General features: G+C 48.5%; 1 protein-coding gene across 1 annotated transcript in view; it reads left to right on the plus strand.

The window, feature by feature from the left end:
* Positions 1-24,815: 24,815 nt before the first annotated feature.
* Positions 24,816-26,126, plus strand: part of LOC134929527 (uncharacterized) — a 35,914-nt gene continuing 34,603 nt past the window's right edge. Inside the window, exon 1 of the mRNA XM_063925123.1 lies at positions 24,816-24,858. Coding sequence (XP_063781193.1) covers positions 24,834-24,858 — 25 coding nt within the window. The 5' untranslated portion in view covers positions 24,816-24,833. The remainder of the gene's footprint in view (positions 24,859-26,126) is intronic.

Below are 26,126 nucleotides of genomic sequence, written 5' to 3' on the forward strand. Positions count from 1 at the left end.
TGGACTCTCCCCGACGCTCGGTATTAGTTTCCTCCTCACCGGTGACCAGCGGCATGTCAGCGTTCCGCCCTTATAAATGATGACAAGTATTACTCTGATGTTTGTGTTCCTAATGGTGCAGAGATGTCTGGCGGGATGTAATGGCATCCGAGATCCCCGGATGTGCGGGATACCGGCCATTTTCTGACATTTTTTTTTAAAGGGGCGATCACTTACAAGGGAAAACCCATGCCTTGTACGTGTTTGCCCCTTAAAAAAAAACATTCAAGATCGCCCGGTATCCCGCACCTCTGGCAATCTCGGGCGCCATTACATCACGCCGATCATGTCTGTGTTTTTCCTACAATAAAATGTTTCAGTGAGTATTGGCTGCGGATCGTCATTGTCATCGTCAGCTCCGCCACAGGTGATTCGCCTCCTGACGGGTCTAAATTGGGGCTGCCTGGGAGATGGGTGTGGTATGAAAAGTCGTCAGTCTGACATTCTGGTGCTGACATTCTGAATGTCGACAGAATGTCAACATGGCTACCCCCAAAAAAAGAAAAATCCACCTGGGGACAAAAAAAAGGGACAGAAATCGCTTTTCCATGTGGTCGGGGGACCTGCAGGAGAAAATGCGCTGACTCCGCCTACATACATCGCTGTACATGTAATATAGCACTCTATAATACAGACAGTTACTATTTTGGATGGGTAGACGATGCCCCTTCCTCTCCCCCTCCACCCAGTGGCGCTGCGCCCTCTCCTGCCCCTCTCACTGCTGTGCTGGGGCTGGAGGAACCTCGCTAGGGTGTAGCGGACTGTGGACAGCAGTGTCTCTGGGATGGGTTCCCAGGCACTGCAGCCAGGTGAATGCAGGGAGTGGTCAGAAGAGGAGGAGCCTCCGCCACCAGTACATCCTGCCACTCCTCCTCGCCGAACATCATGTCTCTTCCCCTCACCCTCTCCCACACTCGGTGCCAGGAACCGGAGGAGTGATGGGGGTGCTGCCCTATGGCTGACTGTACGTGGCCGCAGCAGCAGACTGTCACTGTGCTGTGGGCGGTTCTGTTTTATAGGGGAAGGTGAATCACCCTGATTGATCCCCCCCCCCACACACACTAGATGCTTCCCTACAAATAACAACATACGTATAAGTTGTTTAAATGGTTAAACTAGAAACTAACTCCGAGCTCCCAGATGTGCCAGGACCCTGCTGGGTATTGTGGGCCGGAGACTTCTAGAGAGATGAGCAGCCGTTATTATTAGAGATGTGCGTCAGCCCAAGTCTTGGGTTTTGGTTTTTGATATATATTTCCTTCATGTTTTGGATCTGTATTGGTTTTGCCCCAACTGCCCTTGTGTGTTTTGGTTTCGGATCTGTATTTTATTCAGAAAAAAATAATCAAAACAGCTAAAATCACAGAATTTGGGGGTGTTTTTGTTAGTGGAAATGACATACATTTCCACTAATTTCCAGTCATTTTTGACCACCTCATATCTCACAGTGACAGAAAAGAATTGTGGTGCAAGATGGAATTGTCATTGGGCCCTCCCTCCCACTCTTATGTTGGATATTAAAAAGGACTTTACAGTGTAACAAACCAAGCACTTTAATGATAGGGACTGACACTTTTGTGGCTGAAGTGCTTGCTTTGTTTGGGCCCCCACAAAACAATTTTTTGGAAGGACTACCGCCAACCACTAATGAGGAGGTTGAGGATGAGGGTGTTAATTACATTATAATCTTGTAAAATACATTTATTGAATTTGCTGCAAATTACGTAACATGGAGGAGGTGCCTATATGGCTAACGTCCCTACCTCAACTAACTTTGGCCTCACAAATGAAGTAGATGCCTTCACAATCATTGTCAGGATTTGTGGAAAAATAATTCCACACACAAGAGGTTGCTTTTTTGGTCTTATTCCCAGGCATCACAATGGCTTACTTTATATTACGGGCAAGAACTGCAGCCGTCAACATCCTCAGTGCCAGATAGTAGTAGTATGCACATATCCCCCTCATCCTGTTCCACTTCCACACTTAAATCATCAATTTCTATTATGCCCTCATCACCATCTTTACGTGTACTGCTCCTCACATGTGCAGATGGTGGGAAAATGGTGGAAGGAGGTGAAAGAGGCTTCTCTATGAGCACAGTGTGAGAAATGTCAGACACACACATAGCTAACGTGGACACCACTAAACGTTCCTCAGGAATGTGTGACGGTTCTGACCGCACAGTTTGTTCTACTGCTTAAGTTGTTTTCATTTTGTTGACACCTCTTCTAGACTCTGAGTGAAAAGTTCTTGTATCGTCATGAGAAGCAGAAGATACCTCACTGACAGTTGCAGAACCACCATTAATAAATAAAGGCCAAGGCCTGAGTCTTTCCTTGCCACTTTGTGTAGTGACTGGCATATTGACAATTTCATGTTTCTCTGCAGCTAACTTTCCTTTTTATGTTTGTTTTTTTTTGCCACTGTAAAATGATATTGCTTCTTTGATGTTACATGCCCTGACTTAAGCCGTCTATGGCCCTGGGCATCGGCCTTTGTAGATGATGTTGACGGACTTGTATCATCATGACTGGTGGCAGCACTTGCAGCATAAGTATGTGTTTCCTGCTCTCCTCTCATTTTTTGTACAAATTGTGGTGTGTGCTGTACCCCACTTTGGGGGTCATTCCGAGCTGATCGCACGTATCAACTTTTTGCTGCTCATGCTATCAACTAGACGCCGCCTATGGGGGAGTGTATTTCTGCATAGCAGGGCTGTGATCACTTGTGCAGCCCTGCTATGCAACAAAAGTTTCCTGTTAAAGAAGACCAGGGTCAAAGTTACTTACCCTGTGCGGTCGATCCAGCGATGCAGGCTCCGGAATTGACGTCAGACATCCGCCCTCCAAACACCTGGACGCGCCTGCGTTGGACTCACCACTCCCCGAAAACGGTGAGTTGCGGCCCAGTTCCGCTTTCCTCCTGTCAATATTCTTGCGGTCGCCGCTGCGACCGCTTTCCTCGCTAGCGGCGTCGTTGCCTGGTGACAGCCGTCACCGAGCAATGACACACCTGCGCAATGCGGCCGCCGCGCATGCGCAGTTCTGACCCGATCGCACGGCTGCAAAGGAAGCGCAGTGTGCAATCGTGTCAGAATGACCCCCTTTGTTCATGTTTGTGGATAGATACGGAGGACGGACAGTGAAACAAGCATAAATCAAGGTGCATATGAAACATAAATGCGTTCTTTGTGTAGACTTCTAAATATCTCATTGTTATATGCAAATATTCCCAAATCTGTAGTATTCCGAAATCAGAATGACTTCTGTTCCCACCACTTCGGACACGGGAGACTCAGTCTGTATTTACCTTTTTTTGTTTCATTTTTCAAATAAATTCAATAACAGTTTTAGCATTTTTTGTATATTTCCTTTGTCATTAGTTGAAGTGATGCCTTAATCTGCTTAACGTTTCACTGCCCCCCCGGGCGAGCCAGCAAGCGGGCCCACGATGGCGCAGATCTGCAGAGAGCGGCCCGGCGGAGCGATAAGCTTTATCTCACTGGGGGGCAGATTTATTAAACCTGAAGTGATAAAGTGGAAGGTGATAACGCACCAGCCAATCAGCTCCTAACTTCTATGATACAGGCTGGGTTTGAAAAATGACAGTTAGGAGCTGATTGGCTGGTACTTTATCACCTTCCACTTTATCACTTCCCCAGGCTTAATAAATCTGCCCCCGGTTCTGTTATATTACAATGATGACTAACCATCGGGGTCACTACAGTGGGGCTCTTTCCCTACGGGATCATTGGCAGGACCAAGCTGCCACAAGCCTGGGCCATGCCACTACAGCATTGATACAGGGGTGAAGCCGCAAGGACAATATGTACGGATGTCCCCACATTGTTCCAGCCCTCACCCCGTGTGCAGAAGCCGCACAGATCTGCAGATGTGTTATTCTGAGAAGCTAAATAACGAAGCAGATATTGTGAAATCCTGTTTTCCTGTCATGTGACGGTCAGGTCACTAATCCGCAGTCACGTACAGTTTACAGCATGGAAATTCCCCCATGAGACGTCAGTCTGATCCCCGGGGACAGTTCTGTAACTGAAAGGTTTAATCTGCAGAAAACACCATCATGGGGAAGTCATCAGGCGCCATGACACACAGACAGGGGGTGCAGGGGGGCAATATGGGAGGGGGGGGGGCAAGTGCAGACTTTTGGGTTCCCTCCTCTCCCTGATGAAATGCACAGAGATAGTACATCTCCTGGGACTGTCGCAGGCTGTCACTCCTAAGCGCAGAATCGCTCACATAGGAGGCCGCGGTCAGATAGAGAAACTGCACCTGCCATTGGCTCATATAAGTTATTAAGGTGCCACTAATAGTGCGTTGTGGCCAGAGACTTGGCCCATGTCTCTAAAATGGCGGCACTGATGGGGTTAACTCTCACGCTGTGGCGCCATTTTTAAAAGGACCACTCAAACCATAGTCCCAATTTCCCAGAAATGACCGGCGGCCAGCGCCATATGTTTTATGTGGTATGCTGCAGCCCGGACCCCTCCGAGGGCTGCGGCTATTCAATGGTTAACCCTTGATGTGCTGCACCGGAGGAACACGCATAGAGCCGCTGCAGCTGGGGCAGCTGTCCTGGGCCGCAGGGCTATGAGCGGACGCACACTGTACCTTAGTGCAGAGTGGGTGGTCAGATGTGCCCCTGGCCCAGGAGTCAGTAGCACTGGGGGGCCAGGAAAGGCAGCTCCTGGTGGCCCACAGCACTGAGAGGGAATGGCAGCTGAGTGACGCAGTGCTTGGGCGTGTTAACCCCTGGTGAGCTGCGCTGGCGGAGAGCCCCAGCACTAGGTGGGCTGCAGGAGGGGAAGTCTGGCTGTTGTACTCGCCTGGCGCAGTGAGGTGCATCCGGTCACAGAGGCACAGAGCGGTATCTCAGCGTCTGCGGACACTGACAGTGGGCATCTCAGTCCTTGCACAGACGCCGCTATGAGAGCAGCAAACTACACAATTCATATATCGTCCGGACGTTTATTTATTCACACATCATATTATCTGCAGAATATACGTTTATGACGGGAATAGCGGCCTCCTCAGTACTGACGGTCAGAGCCCCATCCGCGGTGCAGCGACAGAGTTACCTTATTTGCTGTATTAGGGGGGCTAAGGGGCTGATAAATTCCTATTACCGGCAATAACGGGTATTTCTCTGACGTCCTAAGTGGATGCTGGGGACTCCGTCAGGACCATGGGGATATAGCGGCTCCGCAGGAGACAGGGCACAAAGTAAAAGCTTTAGGATCAGGTGGTGTGTACTGGCTCCTCCCCCTATGACCCTCCTCCAAGCCTCAGTTAGGTTTTTGTGCCCGTCCGAGCAGGGTGCAATCTAGGTGGCTCTCTTAAGGAGCTGCTTAGAAAAAGTTTTTAGGTTTCTTATTTTCAGTGAGTCCTGCTGGCAACAGGCTCACTGCATCGAGGGACTTAGGGGAGAGAAGTGAACTCACCTGCGTGCAGGATGGATTGGCTTCTTTGGCTACTGGACACCATTAGCTCCAGAGGGAGTCGGAACACAGGTCTCACCCTGGGGTTCGTCCCGGAGCCGCGCCGCCGACCCCCCTTGCAGATGCTGAAGATTGAAGGTCCAGAAACCGGCGGCAGAAGGCTTTTCAGTTTTCATGAAGGTAGCGCACAGCACTGCAGCTGTGCGCCATTGTTGTCACACACTTCACACCAACGGTCACGGAGGGTGCAGGGCGTTGCTGGGGGCGCCCTGGGCAGCAATGTATAATACCTTATTCTTGCTAAAAATACATCACATATAGCCCCTGGAGGCTATATGGATGTATTTAACCCCTGCCAGGTCTCAGAAAAACGGGAGAAGAAGCCCGCCAAAAAGGGGGCGGGGCCTATTCTCCTCAGCACACAGCGCCATTTTCCCTCACAGAAAGGCTGGTGGGAAGGCTCCCAGGCTCTCCCCTGCACTGCACTACAGAAACAGGGTTAAAACAGAGAGGGGGGGCACTTATTTGGCGATATGTATATATATATTAAAATGCTATAAGGGAAAAACACTTATATAAAGGTTGTCCCTGTATAATATAGCGTTTTTGGTGTGTGCTGGCAAACTCTCCCTCTGTCTCCCCAAAGGGCTAGTGGGGTCCTGTCCTCTATCAGAGCATTCCCTGTGTGTGTGCTGTGTGTCGGTACTTGTGTGTCGACATGTATGAGGACGATGTTGGTGAGGAGGCGGAGCAATTGCCGGTAATGGTGATGTCACTCTCTAGGGAGTCGACACCGGAATGGATGGCTTATTTAAGGAATTACGTGATAATGTCAACACGCTGCAAGGTCGGTTGACGACATGAGACGGCCGGCAAACCAATTAGTACCTGTCCAGGCGTCTAAAACACCGTCAGGGGCGTTAAAACGTCCTTTTTACCTCAGTCGGTCGACACAGACACAGACACGGACACTGACTCCAGTGTCGACGGTGAAGAAACAAACGTATTTTCCTTTAGGGCCACACGTTACTTGTTAAGGGCAATGAAGGAGATGTTACATATTTCTGATACTACAAGTACCACAAAAAAGGGTATTATGTGGAGTGTGAAAAAACTACATGTGGTTTTTCCTGAATCAGATAAATTAAATGAAGTGTGTGATGATGCGTGGGTTTCCCCCGATAGAAAATTATTGGCGGTATACCCTTTCCCGCCAGAAGTTATGGCGCGTTGGGAAACACACCTTAGGGTGGATAAGGCGCTCACACGCTTATAAAAACAAGTGGCGTTACCGTCTCCAGATACGGACGCCCTCAAGGAGCCAACTGATAGGAGGTTGGAAAATATCCTAAAAGTATATACACACATACTGGTGTTATACTGCGACCAGCGATCGCCTCAGCCTGGATGGGCAGCGCTGGGGTGGCTTGGTCGGATTCCCTGACTGGAAATATTGATACCCTTGACAGGGACAGTATTTTATTGACTATAGAGCATTTAAAAGATGCATTTCTATATATGCGAAACTCTGGCATCAAGAGTAAGTGCGATGTCCATATCTGCCAGACGATGTTTATGGACACGACAGTGGTCAGGTGATGCAGATTCCAAACGGCACATGGAAGTATTGCCGTATAAAGGGGAGGAGTTATTTGGGGTCGGTCCATCGGACCTGGTGGCCACGGCAACAGCTAGAAAATCCACCTTGTTTTACCCCAAGTCACATCTCAGCAGAAAAAGACATAGTCTTTTCAGCCTCAGTGGAATCTGCTGGACAAATGGTCCGGATCGCATCTTCAGATGCATCAGCGGATAACCCTGTCTCCAAGGACAAGGGTGTCTCTTCTGTGGTGGCTGCAGAGTGCTCATCTACTAAAGGGCCACAGTTATGCATTCAGGACTGGGTCCTGGTGACCACGGATTCCAGCTTGAAAGGCTGGGGAGCAGTCACACAGGGAAAAAATTTCCAGGGAGTGTGATCAAGTCTGGGACTTCTCTCCGCATAAATATACTGGAGCTAAGAGCAATTTACAATGCTCTAAGCTTAGCAAGACCTCTGCTTCAAGGTCAGCCGGTATTGATCCAGTGGGACAACATCACGGCAGTCGCCCACGTAAACAGACAGGGCGGCACAAGAAGCAGGAGGACAATGGCAGAAACTGCAAGGATTCTTCGCTGGGCGGAAAATCATGTGATAGCACTGTCAGCAGTTTTCATTCCGGGAGTGGACAACTGGGAAGCAGACTTCCTCAGCACGACCTCCACCCGGGAGAGTGGGGACTTCATCGAGAAGTTTTTTCCACATGATTGTGCACCGTTGGGAAAGACCAAAGGTGGACATGATGGCGTCCCGCCTGAACAAAAAACTGGACAGGTATTGCGCCAGGTCAAGAGACCCTCAGGCAATAGCTGTGGACGTTCTGGTAACACCAGGGGTGTACCAGTCGGTGTATGTGTTCCCTCCTCTGCTTCTCATACCAAAGGTACTGAGAATTATAAGACGTAGAGGAGTAAGAACTATACTCGTGGCTCCGGATGGGCCAAGAAGGACTTGGTACCCGGAACTTCAAGAGATGCTCACAGAGGACTCAGGGCCTCTGCCGATAAGAAGGGACTTGTTTCAGCAAGTACCATGTCTGTTCCAAGACTTACCGCAGCTGCGTTTGACGGCATGGCGGTTGAACGCCGGATCCTAAGGGAAAAAGGCATTCCGGAAGAGGTCATTCCTACCCTGGTCAAAGCCAGGAAGGAGGTGACCGCACAACATTATCACCACATGTGGCGAAAATATGTTGCGTGGTGTGAGGCCAGGAAGGCCCCACGAAGAAATTTCAACTCGGTCGATTCCTGCATTTCCTGCAAACAGGAGTGTCTATGGGCCTCAAATTGGGGTCCATTAAGGTTCAAATTTCGGCCCTGTCGATTTTCTTCCAGAAAGAATTGGCTTCAGTTCCTGAAGTCCAGAAATTTGACAAGGGAGTACTGCATATACAACCCCCTTTTGTGCCTCCAGTGGCACTGTGGGATCTCAACGTAGTCCTGGGATTCCTCAAATCACGTTGGTTTAAACCGCTCAAATCTGTGGATTTGAAATATCTCACATGGAAAGTGACCATGATGTTGGCCCTGGCCTCGGCCAGGCGAGTGTCAAAATTGGCGGCTTTGTCTCACAAAAGCCCATATCTGATTGTCCATTCGGACAGGGCAGAGCTGCGGACTCGTCCCCAGTTTCTCCCTAAGTTGGTGTCAGCGTTTCATCTGAACCAGCTTATTGTGGTACCTGCGGCTACTAGAGACTTGGAGGACTCCAAGTTGCTAGATGTTGTCAGGGCCCTGAAAATATAGATTTCCAGGACGGCTGGAGTCAGGAAAACTGACTTGCTGTTATCCTGTATGCACCCAACAAACTGGGTGCTCTTGCTTCTAAGCAGACGATTGTTAGTTGAATGTGTAGTACAATTCAGCTTGCACATTCTGTGGCAGGACTGCCACAGCCAAAATATATAAATGCCCATTCCACAAGGAAGGTGGGCTCATCTTGGGCGACTGCCCGAGGGGTCTCGGCTTTACAACTTTGCCGAGCTGCTACTTGGTCAGGAGCAAATACGTTTGTAAAATTCTACAAATTTGATACCCTGGCTGAGGAGGACCTGGAGTTCTCTCACTCGGTGCTGCAGAGTCATCCGCACTCTCCCGCCCGTTTGGGAGCTTTGGTATAATCCCCATGGTCCTGACGGAGTCCCCAGCATCCACTTAGGACGTCAGAGAAAATAAGATTTTACTTACCGATAAATCTATTTCTCATAGTCCGTAGTGGATGCTGGGCGCCCATCCCAAGTGCGGATTGTCTGCAATACTTGTACATAGTTATTGTTACAAAAAAATCGGGTTGTTTATTGTTGTGAGCCATCTTTTCAGAGGCTCCTACGTTATCATACTGTTAACTGGGTTCAGATCACAGGTTGTACGGTGTGATTGGTGTGGCTGGTATGAGTCTTACCCGGGATTCAATATCCTTCCTTATTGTGTACGCTCGTCCGGGCACAGTATCCTAACTGAGGCTTGGAGGAGGGTCATAGGGGGAGGAGCCAGTACACACCACCTGATCCTAAAGCTTTAGTTTTGTGCCCTGTCTCCTGCGGAGCCGCTAATCCCCATGGTCCTGACGGAGTCCCCAGCATCCACTACGGACTACGAGAAATAGATTTATCGGTAAGTAAAATCTTATTTTTCTTGGCCTTACTGTACATAAAAGGGTCACTGCGACCGATAGCGCTGCGGTAAAGTCTTGCCTGGGGAAGTCTACATCACACGTATGGTGACAGTACTGCAATACCAATCCTGTCATCACCATGTCAGGATGCTGATATAACCGATGAATAGAAGTTTCTTTTACTATCTGAAAGACTGGCAATAACTCAGTTGGTGATGTGATAGTTGCATCTTCGGCCGAAGCAGCGCCTAACACAAGCCGGAAAGAACGCGTGTATTGTATTTACACCAGACGCCTCCTGCTGCACCAGCAGAGAACAGCAATGGCGGAATAGCGTAATTCCCTGAATCAGGCCCTAGGGGGCATAATGGCAAATAGGCCCCTAAATGCCGCAACCCTGTACTTAGGGCCTAATTCAGCATGGAACGCTGGTGCGGCAGAGGTCGCATGCTGAAGCCCTGTGAAGGGGTGGGAGGGGGCGTCGTGGTGGCGTTAAAGGGGCTGGTGGGGGCGCGCGGTTCAGATATCGCAGGCGTGTCCGGACTGTTTGCGGGGCAGGCTGTGCTGTGACAGCACATGCAGCCGCTGCAACCCGAAACATGGCGGATAGCCGCCTACCTTCACATGCAGGCTGTCTGTGGTGGCATGCGGGGCGACTTGCCCTGCGCTGTACCCCACATATCAATGTAATGGAGTATAGATTTCTCGTACATCTACGATCCATGCTGAATTTGTCCATAAGGGGGAGATTTACTAAGCAGTGATAAAAGGGGAGATGTGAGCCAGTGGAGAAGTTGCCCATGGCAACCAATCAGCATTGACGTAACATTTATAATTTGCATACTATAAAACTATACAGAGCAGCTGATTGGTTGTCATGGGCAACTTCTCCACTGGCTCACTTCTCCACTTTTATCACTGCTTAGTACATCTCCCCCTTAGTGCTTTATAATTATTCAATATCACAATTTTTTTGGCGTATAGTTATGTGTCACTGTACTAGCGGCCGGCCGGCTCGGACATGCGCAGCGCAACGTAGCGCCCAGATTTGGGATCACTTACACTAGTGAAATAGGTAAATAAATACACAATATAAAATAAATGTGAACAAAAAAATTCAAAAATACATGATAAGAATAAAGGAATACAGAATCGGTATCTGCCCCAGTACTGCCCCGCGGTAACCCTTTGTTGCACCGAGTCATACCCCCCGTTTCCCCCGACAGTAGTGCCCGCTGCCCATTTATAGATCACCCCTCGGGAATGAGGAGCTCCTCTGCAGAACCGTGGACAGTGCTGAGTCAGACATTGTGACATCCAGATACCGCGTCATGTGAGGCTCATGCCACCAATCACGTACAGTATGGGACATATGGCCACACACTACACGGATGGTACACATGGCACACACTACACGGATGGGACACATGGCCACACACTACACGGATGGGACACATGGCCACACACTACACGGATGGGACACATGGCCACACACTACACGGATGGGACACATGGCCACACACTACACGGATGGGACACATGGCACACACTACACGGATGGGACACATGGCCACACACTACACGGATGGGACACATGGCCACACACTACACGGATGGGACACATGGCACACACTACACGGATGGGACACATGGCCACACACTACACGGATGGGACACATGGCCACACACTACACGGATGGGACACATGGCCACACACTACACGGATGGGACACATGGCCACACACTACACGGATGGGACACATGGCCACACACTACCCGGATGGGACACATGGCCACACACTACACGGATGGGACATATGGCACACACTACACGGATGGGACACATGGCCACACACTACACGGATGGGACACATGGCCACACACTACACGGATGGTACACATGGCACACACTACACGGATGGTACATATGGCACACACTACACGGATGGGACACATGGCCACACACTACACGGATGGGACACATGGCCACACACTACACGGATGGTACACATGGCACACACTACACGGATGGGACACATGGCCACACACTACACGGATGGGACACATGGCCACACACTACACGGAAGGGACACATGGCCACACACTACACGGATGGTACATATGGCACACACTACACGGATGGGACACATGGCCACACACTGCACGGATGGGACACATGGCCACCCACTACACGGATGGGAAGCATGGCCACACACTACACGGATGGGACACATGGCACACACTACACGGATGGGACACATGGCACACACTACACGGATGGGACACATGGTCACACACTACACGGATGGAACGCATGGCCGCACAATACACGGATGGAAAGCATGGCCACACACTACACGGATGGGATGTACGGCGACACACAACACAGATGGGACATATGGCCGCACACTACACGGATGGAACGCATGGCCACACACTACACGGATGGGATGGGTTCCGGTATGAATGGTCGACCATGTTATGGTCGACAGTCATTAGGTCGACCACTATTGGTCGACATTGACATGGTCAACATGGACACATGGTCGACACATGAAAGGTCGACACATGAAAAGGTCGACATGAGTTTTTTTACTTTTTTTGGTGTCGTCTTTTGCGTAAAGTGACTGGGAACCCCAATTAGTGCACCGCGTCCCCTCGCACGGCTCGCTACGCTCGCCATGCTTCGGGCATGGTGCCTTCGCTCCGCTACCGCTTCGCTCGGCACAGATTACCGTTCCAATCGTAGTCCACGTGGATCGTAAAGTATGGAAAAGTTCCCCAAAAGAAAAAAAAGTAAAAAAACTCATGTCGACCTTTTCATGTGTCGACCTTTCACGTGTCGACCATTTTCACGTGTCGACCATGTGTCCATGTCGACCATGTCAATGTCGACCAATAGTGGTCGACCTAATGACTGTCGACCATAACATGGTCGACCATGTGAACAGATACCGATGGGATGCATGGCCACACACTACACGGATGGTACATATGGCCACACACTACACAGATGGTACATATGGCCACACACTACACGGATGGTACATATGGCCACACACTACATGGATGGGACATATGGCCACACACTACACAGATGGGACATATGGCACACACTACATGGATGGGACGCATGGTCACACACTACATGGATGGGACACATGGCCACACACTACACGGATGGGACGTATGGCCACACACTACATGGATGGGACACATGGCCACACACTACACGGATGGTACATATGGCCACACACTACACGGATGGTACATATGGCCACACACTACATGGATGGGACACATGGCCACACACTACACGGATGGGACATATGGCCACACACTACACGGATGGTACATATGGCCACACACTACACGGATGGGACATATGGCACACACTACACGCATGGGATATATGGCACACACTACACGGATGGGACATATGGCCACACACTACACGGATGGTACATATGGCCACACACTACATGAATGGGACATATGGCACACACTACACGGATGGGTCATATGGCCACACACTACACAGATGGGACGCATGGTCACACACTACATGGATGGGACACATGGCCACACACTACACGGATGGTACATATGGCCACACACTACATGGATGGGACATATGGCACACACTACATGGATGGGACATATGGCACACACAACACAGATGGGACATATGGCACACACTACATGGATGGGACATATGGCCACACACTACACGGATGGGACATATGGCCACACACTACATGGATGGGACATATGGCACACACTACATGGATGGGACATATGGCCACACACTACATGGATGGGACATATGGCACACACTACACGGATGGGACATATGGCCACACACTACATGGATGGGACATATGGCACACACTACACGGATGGGACACATGGCCACACACTACACGGATGGGACATATGGCCACACACTACATGGATGGGACATATGGCACACACTACACGGATGGGACATATGGCCACACACTACATGGATGGGACATATGGCACACACTACACGGATGGGACACATGGCCACACACTACACGGATGGGACATATGGCCACACACTACATGGATGGGACATATGGCACACACTACACGGATGGGACATATGGCCACACACTACATGGATGGGACATATGGCACACACTACACGGATGGGACACATGGCCACACACAACACAGATGGGACATATGGCCACACACTACATGGATGGGACATATGGCACACACTACACGGATGGGACACATGGCCACACACTACACGGATGGGACATATGGCACACACAACACAGATGGGACATATGGCACACACTACATGGATGGGACATATGGCACACACTACATGGATGGGATGCATGGTCACACACTACATGGATGGGACATATGGCCACACACTACATGGATGGGACATATGGCACACACTACATGGATGGGACATATGGCACACACTACACGGATGGGACATATGGCACACACAACACAGATGGGACATATGGCACACACTACATGGATGGGACATATGGCACACACAACACAGATGGGACATATGGCCACACACTACACGGATGGGACACATGGCCACACACTACACGGATGGGGCGCACGGCGACACACAACACAGATGGGATGCATGGCCACACACTACACGCATGGGATGTGTGGCTGCACAATTATTTTACGTTTTCAGATCGTTATTATTTACAGGTGATGGGAACGGCCATGGGGACCAGGTTCGCCCCCAGTTATGCAAATTTATACATGGGCGATTTTGAGGAACAACTTGTTTGGAATGGCCCATGGGGGGCGTGCCTGGTCTTCTATGGCCGTTATATTGATGATTTATTTATTATTTGGGATGGTGATGAAGTATCTGCTAATCACTTTGTTTCTACCCTGAACACTAATTTATTTAACTTATCCTTCACTTTCACATTTAGTAGGACCCGTGTGGACTTCCTTGATTTGACACTAGAAATAATTAATAATAAGATTGTAACATCTAATTATACGAAACCTGTAAATACCCATTTATATTTACATTATAGCAGTTCACATTATAGACTCTGGAAAAATAACATTCCTAAAGGTCAATTCATGAGGTTACGCCGCAATTGTTCTAATATCGAGACATTCACCCTACAAGCTAAGGAATTAATTGATTCCTTTAGAATTAGTGATTATCCTGAGACACTGTTACAACAGGCCTATCTAGAGGTCTATAATATGGATAGACAACAACTTCTTTATCAGAAAAAATCCATACATAAAGTAGAAAAACAGGTAAATAGGGATTTTTCCTTTATCTGTAAATATAATCGATGTGCCCAAGAAATTAAGTCTATAGTGTTTCGAAATTACAAAATATTAAAACAAGATCATATACTCAGTACCATTCTGCCTATCCAACCACAAATTACCTATAGGAAAAACAGGTCGTTAAAAACCATTTTGGCTCCTAGTCATTTAAAAAGTATAAAAGAAGCCAGTACTCAGAAAAGTGTAGAATGGCTCGGCACAAAACCACCGGGCTTCCACAAATGTGGCTTGACAAGATGTACGATGTGTTCACACATACAACGCAAAACTAATTCAATTAATATTCCATATTTTAATGAGACCTACGAACTAAAAACCTTTATGAACTGTGAGTCTACCTTTGTAATCTATTTGCTAACTTGCAGCTGCGGACTTAATTACATAGGACGCACAACGAGAAAACTACGGGTTCGCTTTATGGAACACAGAAGGAACATCATAAATAAATGTCAAACTCATAGGGGGAAATTTACTAAGCTCCCGATTTTGACCGAGATGCCGTTTTTTCATCAAAGTGTCATCTCGGTAATTTACTAAACACTAATCACGGCAGAGATGAGGGCATTCGTAATTTTTTGCAAGTCCAAGTAAAAAATTACGAATGAATACACCATCGGTCAAAACGCGGCTGTTTAAGTATGAATCTCGGTCATTTACTAAGAAGTGCAAAGCAAAAAAAAAAAAAAACACTGCCGTGAAAATTTACAACTCGTAAAAAAGTGCTAAAAAAAAACAGACCTTTTTTTTTTATTCGTGATTGGATAGGCATGCACGGATCCATGAGATCCGTGCATGTATATCAGTGGGAAGGGGTGGGAAAGTGCTTATTTTTTCAAAAAAAATTGCGTGGGGTCCCCCCTCCTAAGCATAACCAGCCTCGGGCTCTTTGAGCCGATCCTGGTTGCCGAAATATGGGGAAAAAAATGACAGGGGTTCCCCCATATTTAAGCAACCAGCATCGGGCTCTGCGCCTGGTCCTGGTCCCAAAAATACGGGGGACAAAAAGAGTAGGGGTCCCCCGTATTTTTAAAACCAGCACCGGGCTCCACTAGCTGGACAGATAATGCCACAGCCGGGGGTCACTTTTATATAGTGCCCTGCGGCCGTGGCATCAAAAATCCAACTAGTCACTCCTGGCCGGGGTACCCTGGGGGAGTGGGGACCCCTTCAATCAAGGGGTCCCCCCCCCAGCCACCCAAGGGCCAGGGGTGAAGCCCGAGGCTGTCCCCCCCCATCCAATGGGCTGCGGATGGGGAGGCTGATAGCCTTTGTTGTAAAAGAAAAGATATTGTTTTTAGTAGCAGTACTACAAGGCCCAGCAAGCCTCCCCCGCATGCTGGTACTTAAAGAACCACAAGTACCAGCATGCAACGGAAAAACGGGCCCGCTGGTACCTGTAGTACTACTACTAAAAAAATACCCAAAAAAAAGACAAGACACACACACCGTGAAAGTATAATTTTATTACATACATACATACACACATACATACATACTTACCTTAAGTTCCCACGCAGGTCGGTCCTCTTCTCCAGTAGAATCCAAGGGGTACCTGTTGAAGAAATTATACTCACGAGATCCAGGGGTCCAGGCTCATCGGGAAATCCAGGGGTAATCCACGTACTTGAAAAAAATAACAAAACGGTGTCCCGACCACGAACTGAAAGGGGACCCATGTTTGCACATGGGTCACCTTTCCACGAATGCCAGAAACCCACTTTGACTTCTGTCTAAGTGGGTTTCTTCAGCCAATCAGGGAGCGCCACGTTGTAGCACTCTCCTGATCAGCTGTGTGCTCCTGTCCTCACTGACAGGCAGCACACGGCAGTGTTACAATGTAGCGCCTATGCGCTACATTGTAACCAATGATGGGAACTTTCTGCCCTGCGGTTGACCTAAAGTGACGTCACCGCTGAGCAGAAAGTTCCCAGCATTGGTTGCTTAGGAGGGGGGACCCCACGCAATTTTTTTATAAATTTTACAGTGTTTAATTAAAAAAAAAAAAAAAAATAGAACCCCAGCACGGATCACACAGATCCGGCCGAGATTAATTGTAAAAAAGTCGGCAGTGTTTTGCTAATCACTGCCGTAAAAAACACAAAAAAAACACGAATGACATCGACATCGGAAGAAAAGAAAAACCCGAATACGACAGCTTAGTAAATCCATCGTAACAAATTCAAAAAGTTGCAGTTTTACACTTTCGATGTCATTCGTGATTGAACTTTGACCTGAAACAGGAAAATACGAATCTTAGTAAATTTACCCCATAGTGTCTCACAACACTACTCTTCAAAACATATGTCTAATCCATCTTGCCTATCAGTCCTATGTCTTGAACATATCGCTCCAACTCCTAGGGGGGGGCGATAGATTCAAGAGACTCTGTAGCCGTGAGGTTTATTGGATGCTGAAATTTAACTCTTTGCACCCTGTGGGTCTAAATGAAACTATGGAACTAAACTCTGTCATCTAGCCAAATGCTTCAGTCTGTTCTGTTTTTGTTTGTGAATTTAATTCACTTTACATAACTTAAGGAACGCTATATTTACAGATCTGATATCTCATTATTATAGTTTAATTTTCGCTTTTCAGGATGAATTTCTCTTAGATCTGTATACTAATCTTTTATAAAATACTACATGGTTTTGTTAAAATGTTATGGTGATCTATTATTTATTCCCTGCAGTTTTTACTTTTCCTGTTATGAATATTCATATCCTGTCTCGCTTAAATTCTCGTATTGGCTAACGGGTTACTATAGCAACTAAAATATCCAACCAGGGTTTTCCCTCATTAACAACCCCTTTTTTCTCCAGGTTATGTGATCTATACTGGAGGCTGGGCACGTCATGTGGTCAAGCGTCACTTGCGGCGCTGGGATGGCCTAGTTATGATAAATACGGGGACGGATGCCCGGTGACATTTCGCGTCACGATACCGGACATAGCCCTATTCAGACCCGTTACCTAGCAACCCATTTCTGTTTAGGTCATGTGTTTCATCACATGACATAGATTCTATCTCTCCATTGACCTCAACAGTCACGTGATCGGGGCTCTATGGATTCATGTGTACTTTTAAAATAAGATTTTACTTACCGATAAATCTATTTCTCGTAGTCCGTAGTGGATGCTGGGGACTCCGTCAGGACCATGGGGATTAGCGGCTCCGCAGGAGACAGGGCACAAAAATAAAGCTTTAGGATCAGGTGGTGTGCACTGGCTCCTCCCCCTATGACCCTCCTCCAAGCCTCAGTTAGGATACTGTGCCCGGACGAGCGTACACAATAAGGAAGGATTTTGAATCCCGGGTAAGACTCAAACCAGCCACACCAATCACACCGTACAACTTGTGATCTGAACCCAGTTAACAGTATGACAAACGTAGGAGCCTCTGAACAGACGGCTCACAACAATAACAACCCGATTTTTTTGTAACAATAACTATGTACAAGTATTGCAGACAATCCGCACTTGGGATGGGCGCCCAGCATCCACTACGGACTACGAGAAATAGATTTATCGGTAAGTAAAATCTTATTTTCTCTGACGTCCTAGTGGATGCTGGGGACTCCGTCAGGACCATGGGGATTATACCAAAGCTCCCAAACGGGGGGGAGAGTGCGGATGACTCTGCAGCACCGAATGAGAGAACTCCAGGTCCTCTTTAGCCAGGGTATCAAATTTGTAGAATTTTACAAACGTGTTCTCCCCCGACCACGTAGCTGCTCGGCAGAGTAGTAAAGCCGAGACCCCTCGGGCAGCCGCCCAAGATGAGCCCACCTTCCTTGTGGAATGGGCCTTGACAGATTTAGGCTGTGGCAGGCCTGCCACAGAATGTGCAAGTTGAATTGTGCTACAAATCCAACGAGCAATCGTCTGCTTAGAAGCAGGAGCACCCAGCTTGTTGGGTGCATACAGTATAAACAGCGAGTCAGATTTCCTGACTCCAGCCGTCCTTGAAATATATATTTTCAATGCCCTGACAACGTCCAGCAACTTGGAATCCTCCAAATCGCTAGTAGCCGCAGGCACCACAATAGGCTGGTTCAGGTGAAACGCTGACACCACCTTAGGCAGAAAATGAGGACGCGTCCGCAGTTCTGCCCTGTCCGAATGGAAAATCAGATATGGGCTTTTATACGATAAAGCCGCCAATTCTGACACTCTCCTGGCTGAAGCCAGGGCCAGTAGCATGGTTACTTTCCATGTAAGATATTTCAAATCCACCGATTTGAGTGGCTCAAACCAATGGGATTTGAGAAAATCCAAAACTACATTAAGGTCCCACGGAGCCACTGGGGGCACAACCGGGGGCTGTATATGTAGTACTCCTTTTACAAAAGTCTGGACTTCAGGAACTGAAGCCAATTCTTTCTGGAAGAAAATCGACAGGGCCGAAATTTGAACCTTAATGGACCCCAATTTGAGGCCCATAGACAATCCTGTTTGCAGGAAATGTAGGAATCGACCCAATTGAAATTCCTCCGTGGGGGCCTTCCTGGCCTCACACCACGCAACATATTTTCTCCAAATGCGGTGATAATGTTGTGCAGTCACCTCCTTCCTGGCTTTTACCAGTGTAGGAATGACCTCTTCTGGAATGCCTTTTTCCCTTAGAATTCGGCGTTCAACCGCCATGCCGTCAAACGCAGCCGCGGTAAGTCTTGGAATAGACACGGTCCCTGCTGAAGCAGGTCCCGTCTTAGAGGTAGAGGCCACGGATCTTCCGTGAGCATCTCCTGAAGTTCCGGGTACCAAGTTCTTCTTGGCCAATCCGGAGCCACGAGTATCGTTCTTACTCCCCTTTGCCGTATAATTCTCAGTACTTTTGGTATGAGAGGCAGAGGAGGAAACACATACACTGACTGGAACACCCACGGTGTTACCAGAGCGTCCACAGCTATTGCCTGAGGGTCTCTTGACCTGGCGCAATACCTGTCCAGTTTTTTGTTGAGGCGAGACGCCATCATGTCCACCTTTGGTTTTTCCCAACGGTTCACAATCATGTGGAAAACTTCTGGATGAAGTCCCCACTCTCCCGGGTGTAGATCGTGTCTGCTGAGGAAGTCTGCTTCCCAGTTGTCCACTCCCGGAATGAACACTGCTGACAGTGCTATCACATGATCTTCCGCCCAGCGAAGAATCCTTGCAGCTTCTGCCATTGCTCTCCTGCTTCTTGTGCCACCCTGTCTGTTTACGTGGGCGACTGCCGTGATGTTGTCCGACTGGATCAACACCGGCTGACCCTGAAGCAGGGGTTTTGCCAGGCTTAGAGCATTGTAAATCGCTCTTAGCTCCAGTATATTTATGTGAAGAGACATCTCCAGGCTTGACCATACTCCCTGGAAGTTTCTTCCCTGTGTGACCGCTCCCCAGCCTCTCAGACTGGCATCCGTGGTCACCAGGACCCAGTCCTGTATGCCGAATCTGCGGCCCTCTAACAGATGAGCACTTTGCAACCACCACAGAAGAGACACTCTTGTCCGTGGCGATAAGGTTATCCGCTGATGCATCTGCAGATGTGATCCGGACCATTTGTCCAGCAGATCCCACTGAAAAGTTCTTGCGTGGAATCTGCCGAATGGAGTCGCTTCGTAAGAAGCCACCATCTTTCCCAGGACTCTTGTGCATTGATGCACAGACACTTTCCCTGGTTTTAGGAGGTTCCTGACAAGTTCGGATAACTCCCTGGCTTTCTACTCCGGAAGAAACACCTTTTTCTGAACCGTGTCCAGAATCATTCCCAGGAACAGCAGACGTGTCGTCGGGGTCAATTGAGATTTTGGAAAATTCAGAATCCACCCGTGCTGTTGCAGCACTACTTGGGTTAGTGCTACTACGTCCCCCAGCTGTTCCCTGGACCTTGCCCTTATCAGGAGATCGTCCAAGTAAGGGATAATTAATACGCCTTTTCTTCGCAGAAGAAACATCATTTCGGCCATTACCTTGGTAAAGACCCGAGGTGCCGTGGACAATCCAAACGGCAGCGTCTGAAACTGATAATGACAGTTTTGCACCACGAACCTGAGGTACCCTTGATGTGAAGGGCAAATTGGGACATGCAGGTAAGCATCCTTGATGTCCAGGGACACCATAAAGTCCCCTTCTTCCAGATTCGCTATCACTGCTCTGAGTGACTCCATCTTGAACTTGAATTTTTGTATGTACAGGTTCAAAGATTTCAGATTTAGAATAGGTCTTACCGAGCCGTCCGGCTTCGGTACCACAAATAGTGTGGAATAATACCCCTTTCCCTGTTGTAGGAGGGGTACCTTGACTATCACCTGCTGAGAATACAGCTTGTGAATGGCTTCCAATACCGTCGCCCTGTCTGAGGGAGACGTTGGCAGAGCAGACTTTAGGAACCGGCGAGGGGGAGACTTCTCGAATTCTAACCTGTAACCCTGAGATACTATCTGCAGGATCCAGGGGTCCACCTGTGAGTGAGCCCACTGTGCGCTGAAATTCTTGAGTCGACCCCCCACCGCCCCTGAGTCCGCTTGTAAAGCCCCAACGTCATGCTGAGGGCTTTGCAGAAGCCGGGGGGGGGGCTTCTGCTCCTGGGAAGAAGCTGCTTGGTGCACTCTCTTACCCTTTCCTTTGCCTCGGGGCAAATATGACTGTCCTTTCGCCCGCTTGTTCCTATAGGAACGAAAGGACTGCGGCTGAAAAGACGGTGTCTTTTTCTGTTGGGAGGGGACCTGAGGTAAAAAGGTGGATTTCCCGGCTGTTGCCGTGGCCACCAAATCCGATAGACCGACCCCAAATAATTCCTCCCCCTTATACGGCAATACTTCCATATGCCGTTTGGAATCCGCATCACCTGACCATTGTCGCGTCCATAAACTTCTTCTGGCAGATATGGACATCGCACTTACTCTCGATGCCAGAGTGCAAATATCCCTCTGAGCATCTCGCATATAAAGAAAAGCATCCTTTAATTGCTCTAAAGTCAATAAAATACTGTCCCTATCTAGGGTATCAATATTTTCAGTCAGGGAATCCGACCAAACCACCCCAGCACTGCACATCCATGCAGAGGCGATGGCTGGTCGCAGTATAACACCAGTATGAGTGTATATACTTTTCAGGGTAGTTTCCAGCCTCCTATCCGCTGGATCCTTGAGGGCGGCCGTTTCAGGAGACGGTAACGCCACTTGTTTAGATAAGCGTGTGAGCGCCTTATCCACCCTAGGGGGTGTTTCCCAGCGCGCCCTAACCTCTGGCGGGAAAGGATATAATGCCAATAACTTCTTTGAAATTAGCAGTTTTCTATCGGGGTTAACCCACGCTCCATCACACACTTCATTCAATTCGTCTGATTCAGGAAAAACTACAGGTAGTTTTTTCAGACCCCACATAATACCCCTTTTTGTGGTACATGCAGTATCAGAGATATGCAAAGCCTCCTTCATTGCCGTGATCATGTAACGTGTGGCCCTACTGGAAAATACGTTTGTTTCTTCACCGTCGACACTAGATTCGGTGTCTGGGTCTGTGTCGACCGACTGAGGTAAAGGGCGTTTTACAGCCCCTGACGGTGTCTGAGACGCCTGTACAGGTACTAACTGGTTTGCCGACCGTCTCATGTCGTCAACTGATTTTTGTAATGTGCTGACATTATCACGTAATTCCATAAACAAAGCCATCCATTCCGGTGTCGACTCCCTAGGGGGTGACATCACCATTACCGGCAATTGCTCCGCCTCCACACCAACATCGTCCTCATACATGTCGACACACACGTACCGACACACAGCAGACACACAGGGAATGCTCTTATCGAAGACAGGACCCCACTAGCCCTTTGGGGAGACAGAGGGAGAGTTTGCCAGCACACACCCAAGCGCTATAAATATATAGGAACAACCCTATAGAAGTGTTGTCTCCCTTATAGCAGCTTAATATATATCAAAAAACGCCAAAAAAGTGCCCCCCCCTCTCTGTTTTTCCCTGTTTCTGTAGTGCAGTGCAGGGGAGAGTCCTGGGAGCCTTCCTCGCAGCGGAGCTGAGCAGGAAAATGGCGCTGTGTGCTGAGGAGATAGGCCCCGCCCCCTATTTCGGCGGGCTCTTCTCCGGAGTTTGTGAGACCTGGCAGGGGTTAAATACATCCATATAGCCCCAGGGGCTATATGTGATGTATTTTTTAGCCAGAACAAGGTATTCTCATTGCTGCCCAGGGCGCCCCCTGCAGCGCCCTGCACCCTCCGTGACCGTTGGTGTGAAGTGTGTGACAACAATTGCGCACAGCTGCAGTGCTGTGCGCTACTTCATGAAGACTGAAAAGTATTCTGCCGCCGGTTTCTGGACCTTCACTTTTCGGCATCTGCAAGGGGGTCGGCGGCGCGGCTCTGGGACCGGACTCCATGGCTGGGCCTGTGTTCGATCCCTCTGGAGCTAATGGTGTCCAGTAGCCTAAGAAGCCAATCCATCCTGCACGCAGGTGAGTTCACTTCTTCTCCCCTAAGTCCCTCGTTGCAGTGAGCCTGTTGCCAGCAGGACTCACTGTAAAATAAAAAACCTAAAAACTTTTTCTAAGCAGCTCTTTAGGAGAGCCACCTAGATTGCACCCTGCTCGGACGGGCACAAAAACCTAACTGAGGCTTGGAGGAGGGTCATAGGGGGAGGAGCCAGTGCACACCACCTGATCCTAAAGCTTTATTTTTGTGCCCTGTCTCCTGCGGAGCCGCTAATCCCCATGGTCCTGACGGAGTCCCCAGCATCCACTAGGACGTCAGAGAAAAGTATGTATTTTCCCATTGCAGAATCATTTTGATTATTTGACACTGCATTTGATGTGTGGGACCAATAGGTATTTTGGGATAATTAATATTATAAGAATTTTCCAAAAGGCTTATATGTTTTAATTGCATGTAATTCATTAATGTGTAATCAATCATTGCCACTCATATCAGGTATAAAAGGGCTTTATCCCAGCCACTATTTCACTTGCTCCTGAGGAAGCTGGACCATTTAAACCAGTGAAACGCGTTGAGCTACTCCATTTATCCTGATATTTATCATCACCACTGGCTTTCCTGACACTCTGGTGTACACCATTTGGGACATCCTTTCAGCAGCATCCACCATTTTGGATCCATTCCTCCGTGCCAAAGAGGACATCCAATACAGCTTTACAACAGGTGGACATTATCTGCTTTCAGGATCACTGGTAATTACCTCATACCTGCAAATGATCGGCTTTATGCAAAAATAACCGATTAATGATGGACATCTCCAGTGACTTTGGACCCTTTGGGGGACATTTACTGAGCAGTGATAAGAGCGGAGAAGTGAGCCAGTGGTGAAGTTGCCCCATCAACCAATCAGCAGCTCTGTATCATTTTACAGTATGCACATGATAGATGTTACTTCAGTGCTGATTGGTTGCCATGGGCAACTTCTACACTGGCTCACTTCTCCGCTCTTATCACTGCTTAGTAAATGTCCCCCTTTGAGTGTTACTAACTGCCAATGTGGACTCATAAATAATTCAGGCATTCTGTGGCATTTACCATTTTATTCATTCATTATACATTCATTTTCATGTGTTTACATATGCGCAATAAATGTGGTATTTTATTCATTAAGCCTTTTGGATTATAGACTGTCATTTTATACATGATCAGCCAGCTCTGGTAGTTGTATCCTAATTTACAGGAAAGTATACATAGAATTTTCTGCTGACTGTGATGTGAAATGATAAAGTGAAACTGTCTGACACGTATATAAGGCGAGCCGGCAGTCAGAGGAGAACCAGACCGGCAGAGCCAGCGGGATCATGGAGGACTGCACAGATGGGAGAGGTAATGCTTTATATACTGTATATTATCACCGTATAACGTTACAGCTCTGGGGCACGGACGGCCTCAGCTCAGACACTGAGTAATACACAGCAGCCTGTAGATTGTATGTTATTATTTATCTCTACACTAAGTCACCAGTTGTATAGAAAACTGCAGAAGCTCAGGAGGCAAGGGGCCTGATTCAGACCCGATCGCTGCTGTGTGCTGTCACACAACCGGCAATCAGCAATAGACTGCGAATGCGTATGCACCGCAATCCACACGCGTCGCCAAACAACAACAGGCATCGGCAAATGGCAAAAAAATTTGATCGCACAGCCATTCATTGGCAGAGGCCGTTTGTGGGTGGTAACTGACCGCTTTCTGGGGGTGTCAGGGCGGGTGTGTGACGTCTGCTCCGGCCCGATCAGCCTGTTCTCATCACACACTACTCACACTGCACACACTGCACTCACTGCACACACTGCGAAAAACATTAGATGGTGAGTGTGATGTGGACGGATTTGCAGCTGTCCGCTGACTGAGGGGAATTTTCGCACAGCGTACACATGTGATCGCACGCTTGCACGGAAGCATTAACACTCCACTTGGGCGGCAATGAGTTTATGGTCCTCATTCCGAGTCGATCGCTCGCTAGCCGCTTTTAGCAGCATTGCACACGCTAGGCCACCGCCCTCTGGGAGTGAATCTTAGCTTAGCAGAATTGCTACTAAATATTTCCCTGCAGTTTCTGAGAAGCTCCAGACCTACTCCTAGATTGCGATCACCTCAGTCCGTTTCGTTCCTGGTTTGACGTCACAAACACGCCCTGCATTCGCCCACCCACTCCTGCGTTTTTCCCTGGCACGCCTGCGTTTTTTAGCACACTCCCTGAAAACGCTCAGTTACCACCCAGAAACGCCCCTTTCCTGTCAATCATTCACCGATCAGCAGTGCGACTGAAAAGCGTCGCTCGAACACCAGCAAATCTACTAAGTTTTGTGTTAATTAACTTAGCGCATGCGCTATGCGTACCATTCGCATGCGCAGTTATCAACAAATCGCTGCATAGCGAAAATTGGCAACGAGCGAACAACTCGGAATGACCACCTATGTCACACGGCACATGGGTCTATGGGCCTAATTCAGACCTGATTGCTTGCTAGCTATTTTTTGCTGCGATCAGATAGTCGCCGCCCACTGGCGAGTGTATTTTCGCTTTGCAAGTGTGCGATCGCATGTGCAGACGAGCGCTACAAAAAAGTTTTGTGCAGTTTCTGAGTTGTCCA

This window comes from Pseudophryne corroboree, chromosome 5, assembly GCF_028390025.1.
Source record: "Pseudophryne corroboree isolate aPseCor3 chromosome 5, aPseCor3.hap2, whole genome shotgun sequence".
Classification (NCBI taxonomy): Eukaryota; Metazoa; Chordata; class Amphibia; order Anura; family Myobatrachidae; genus Pseudophryne; species Pseudophryne corroboree.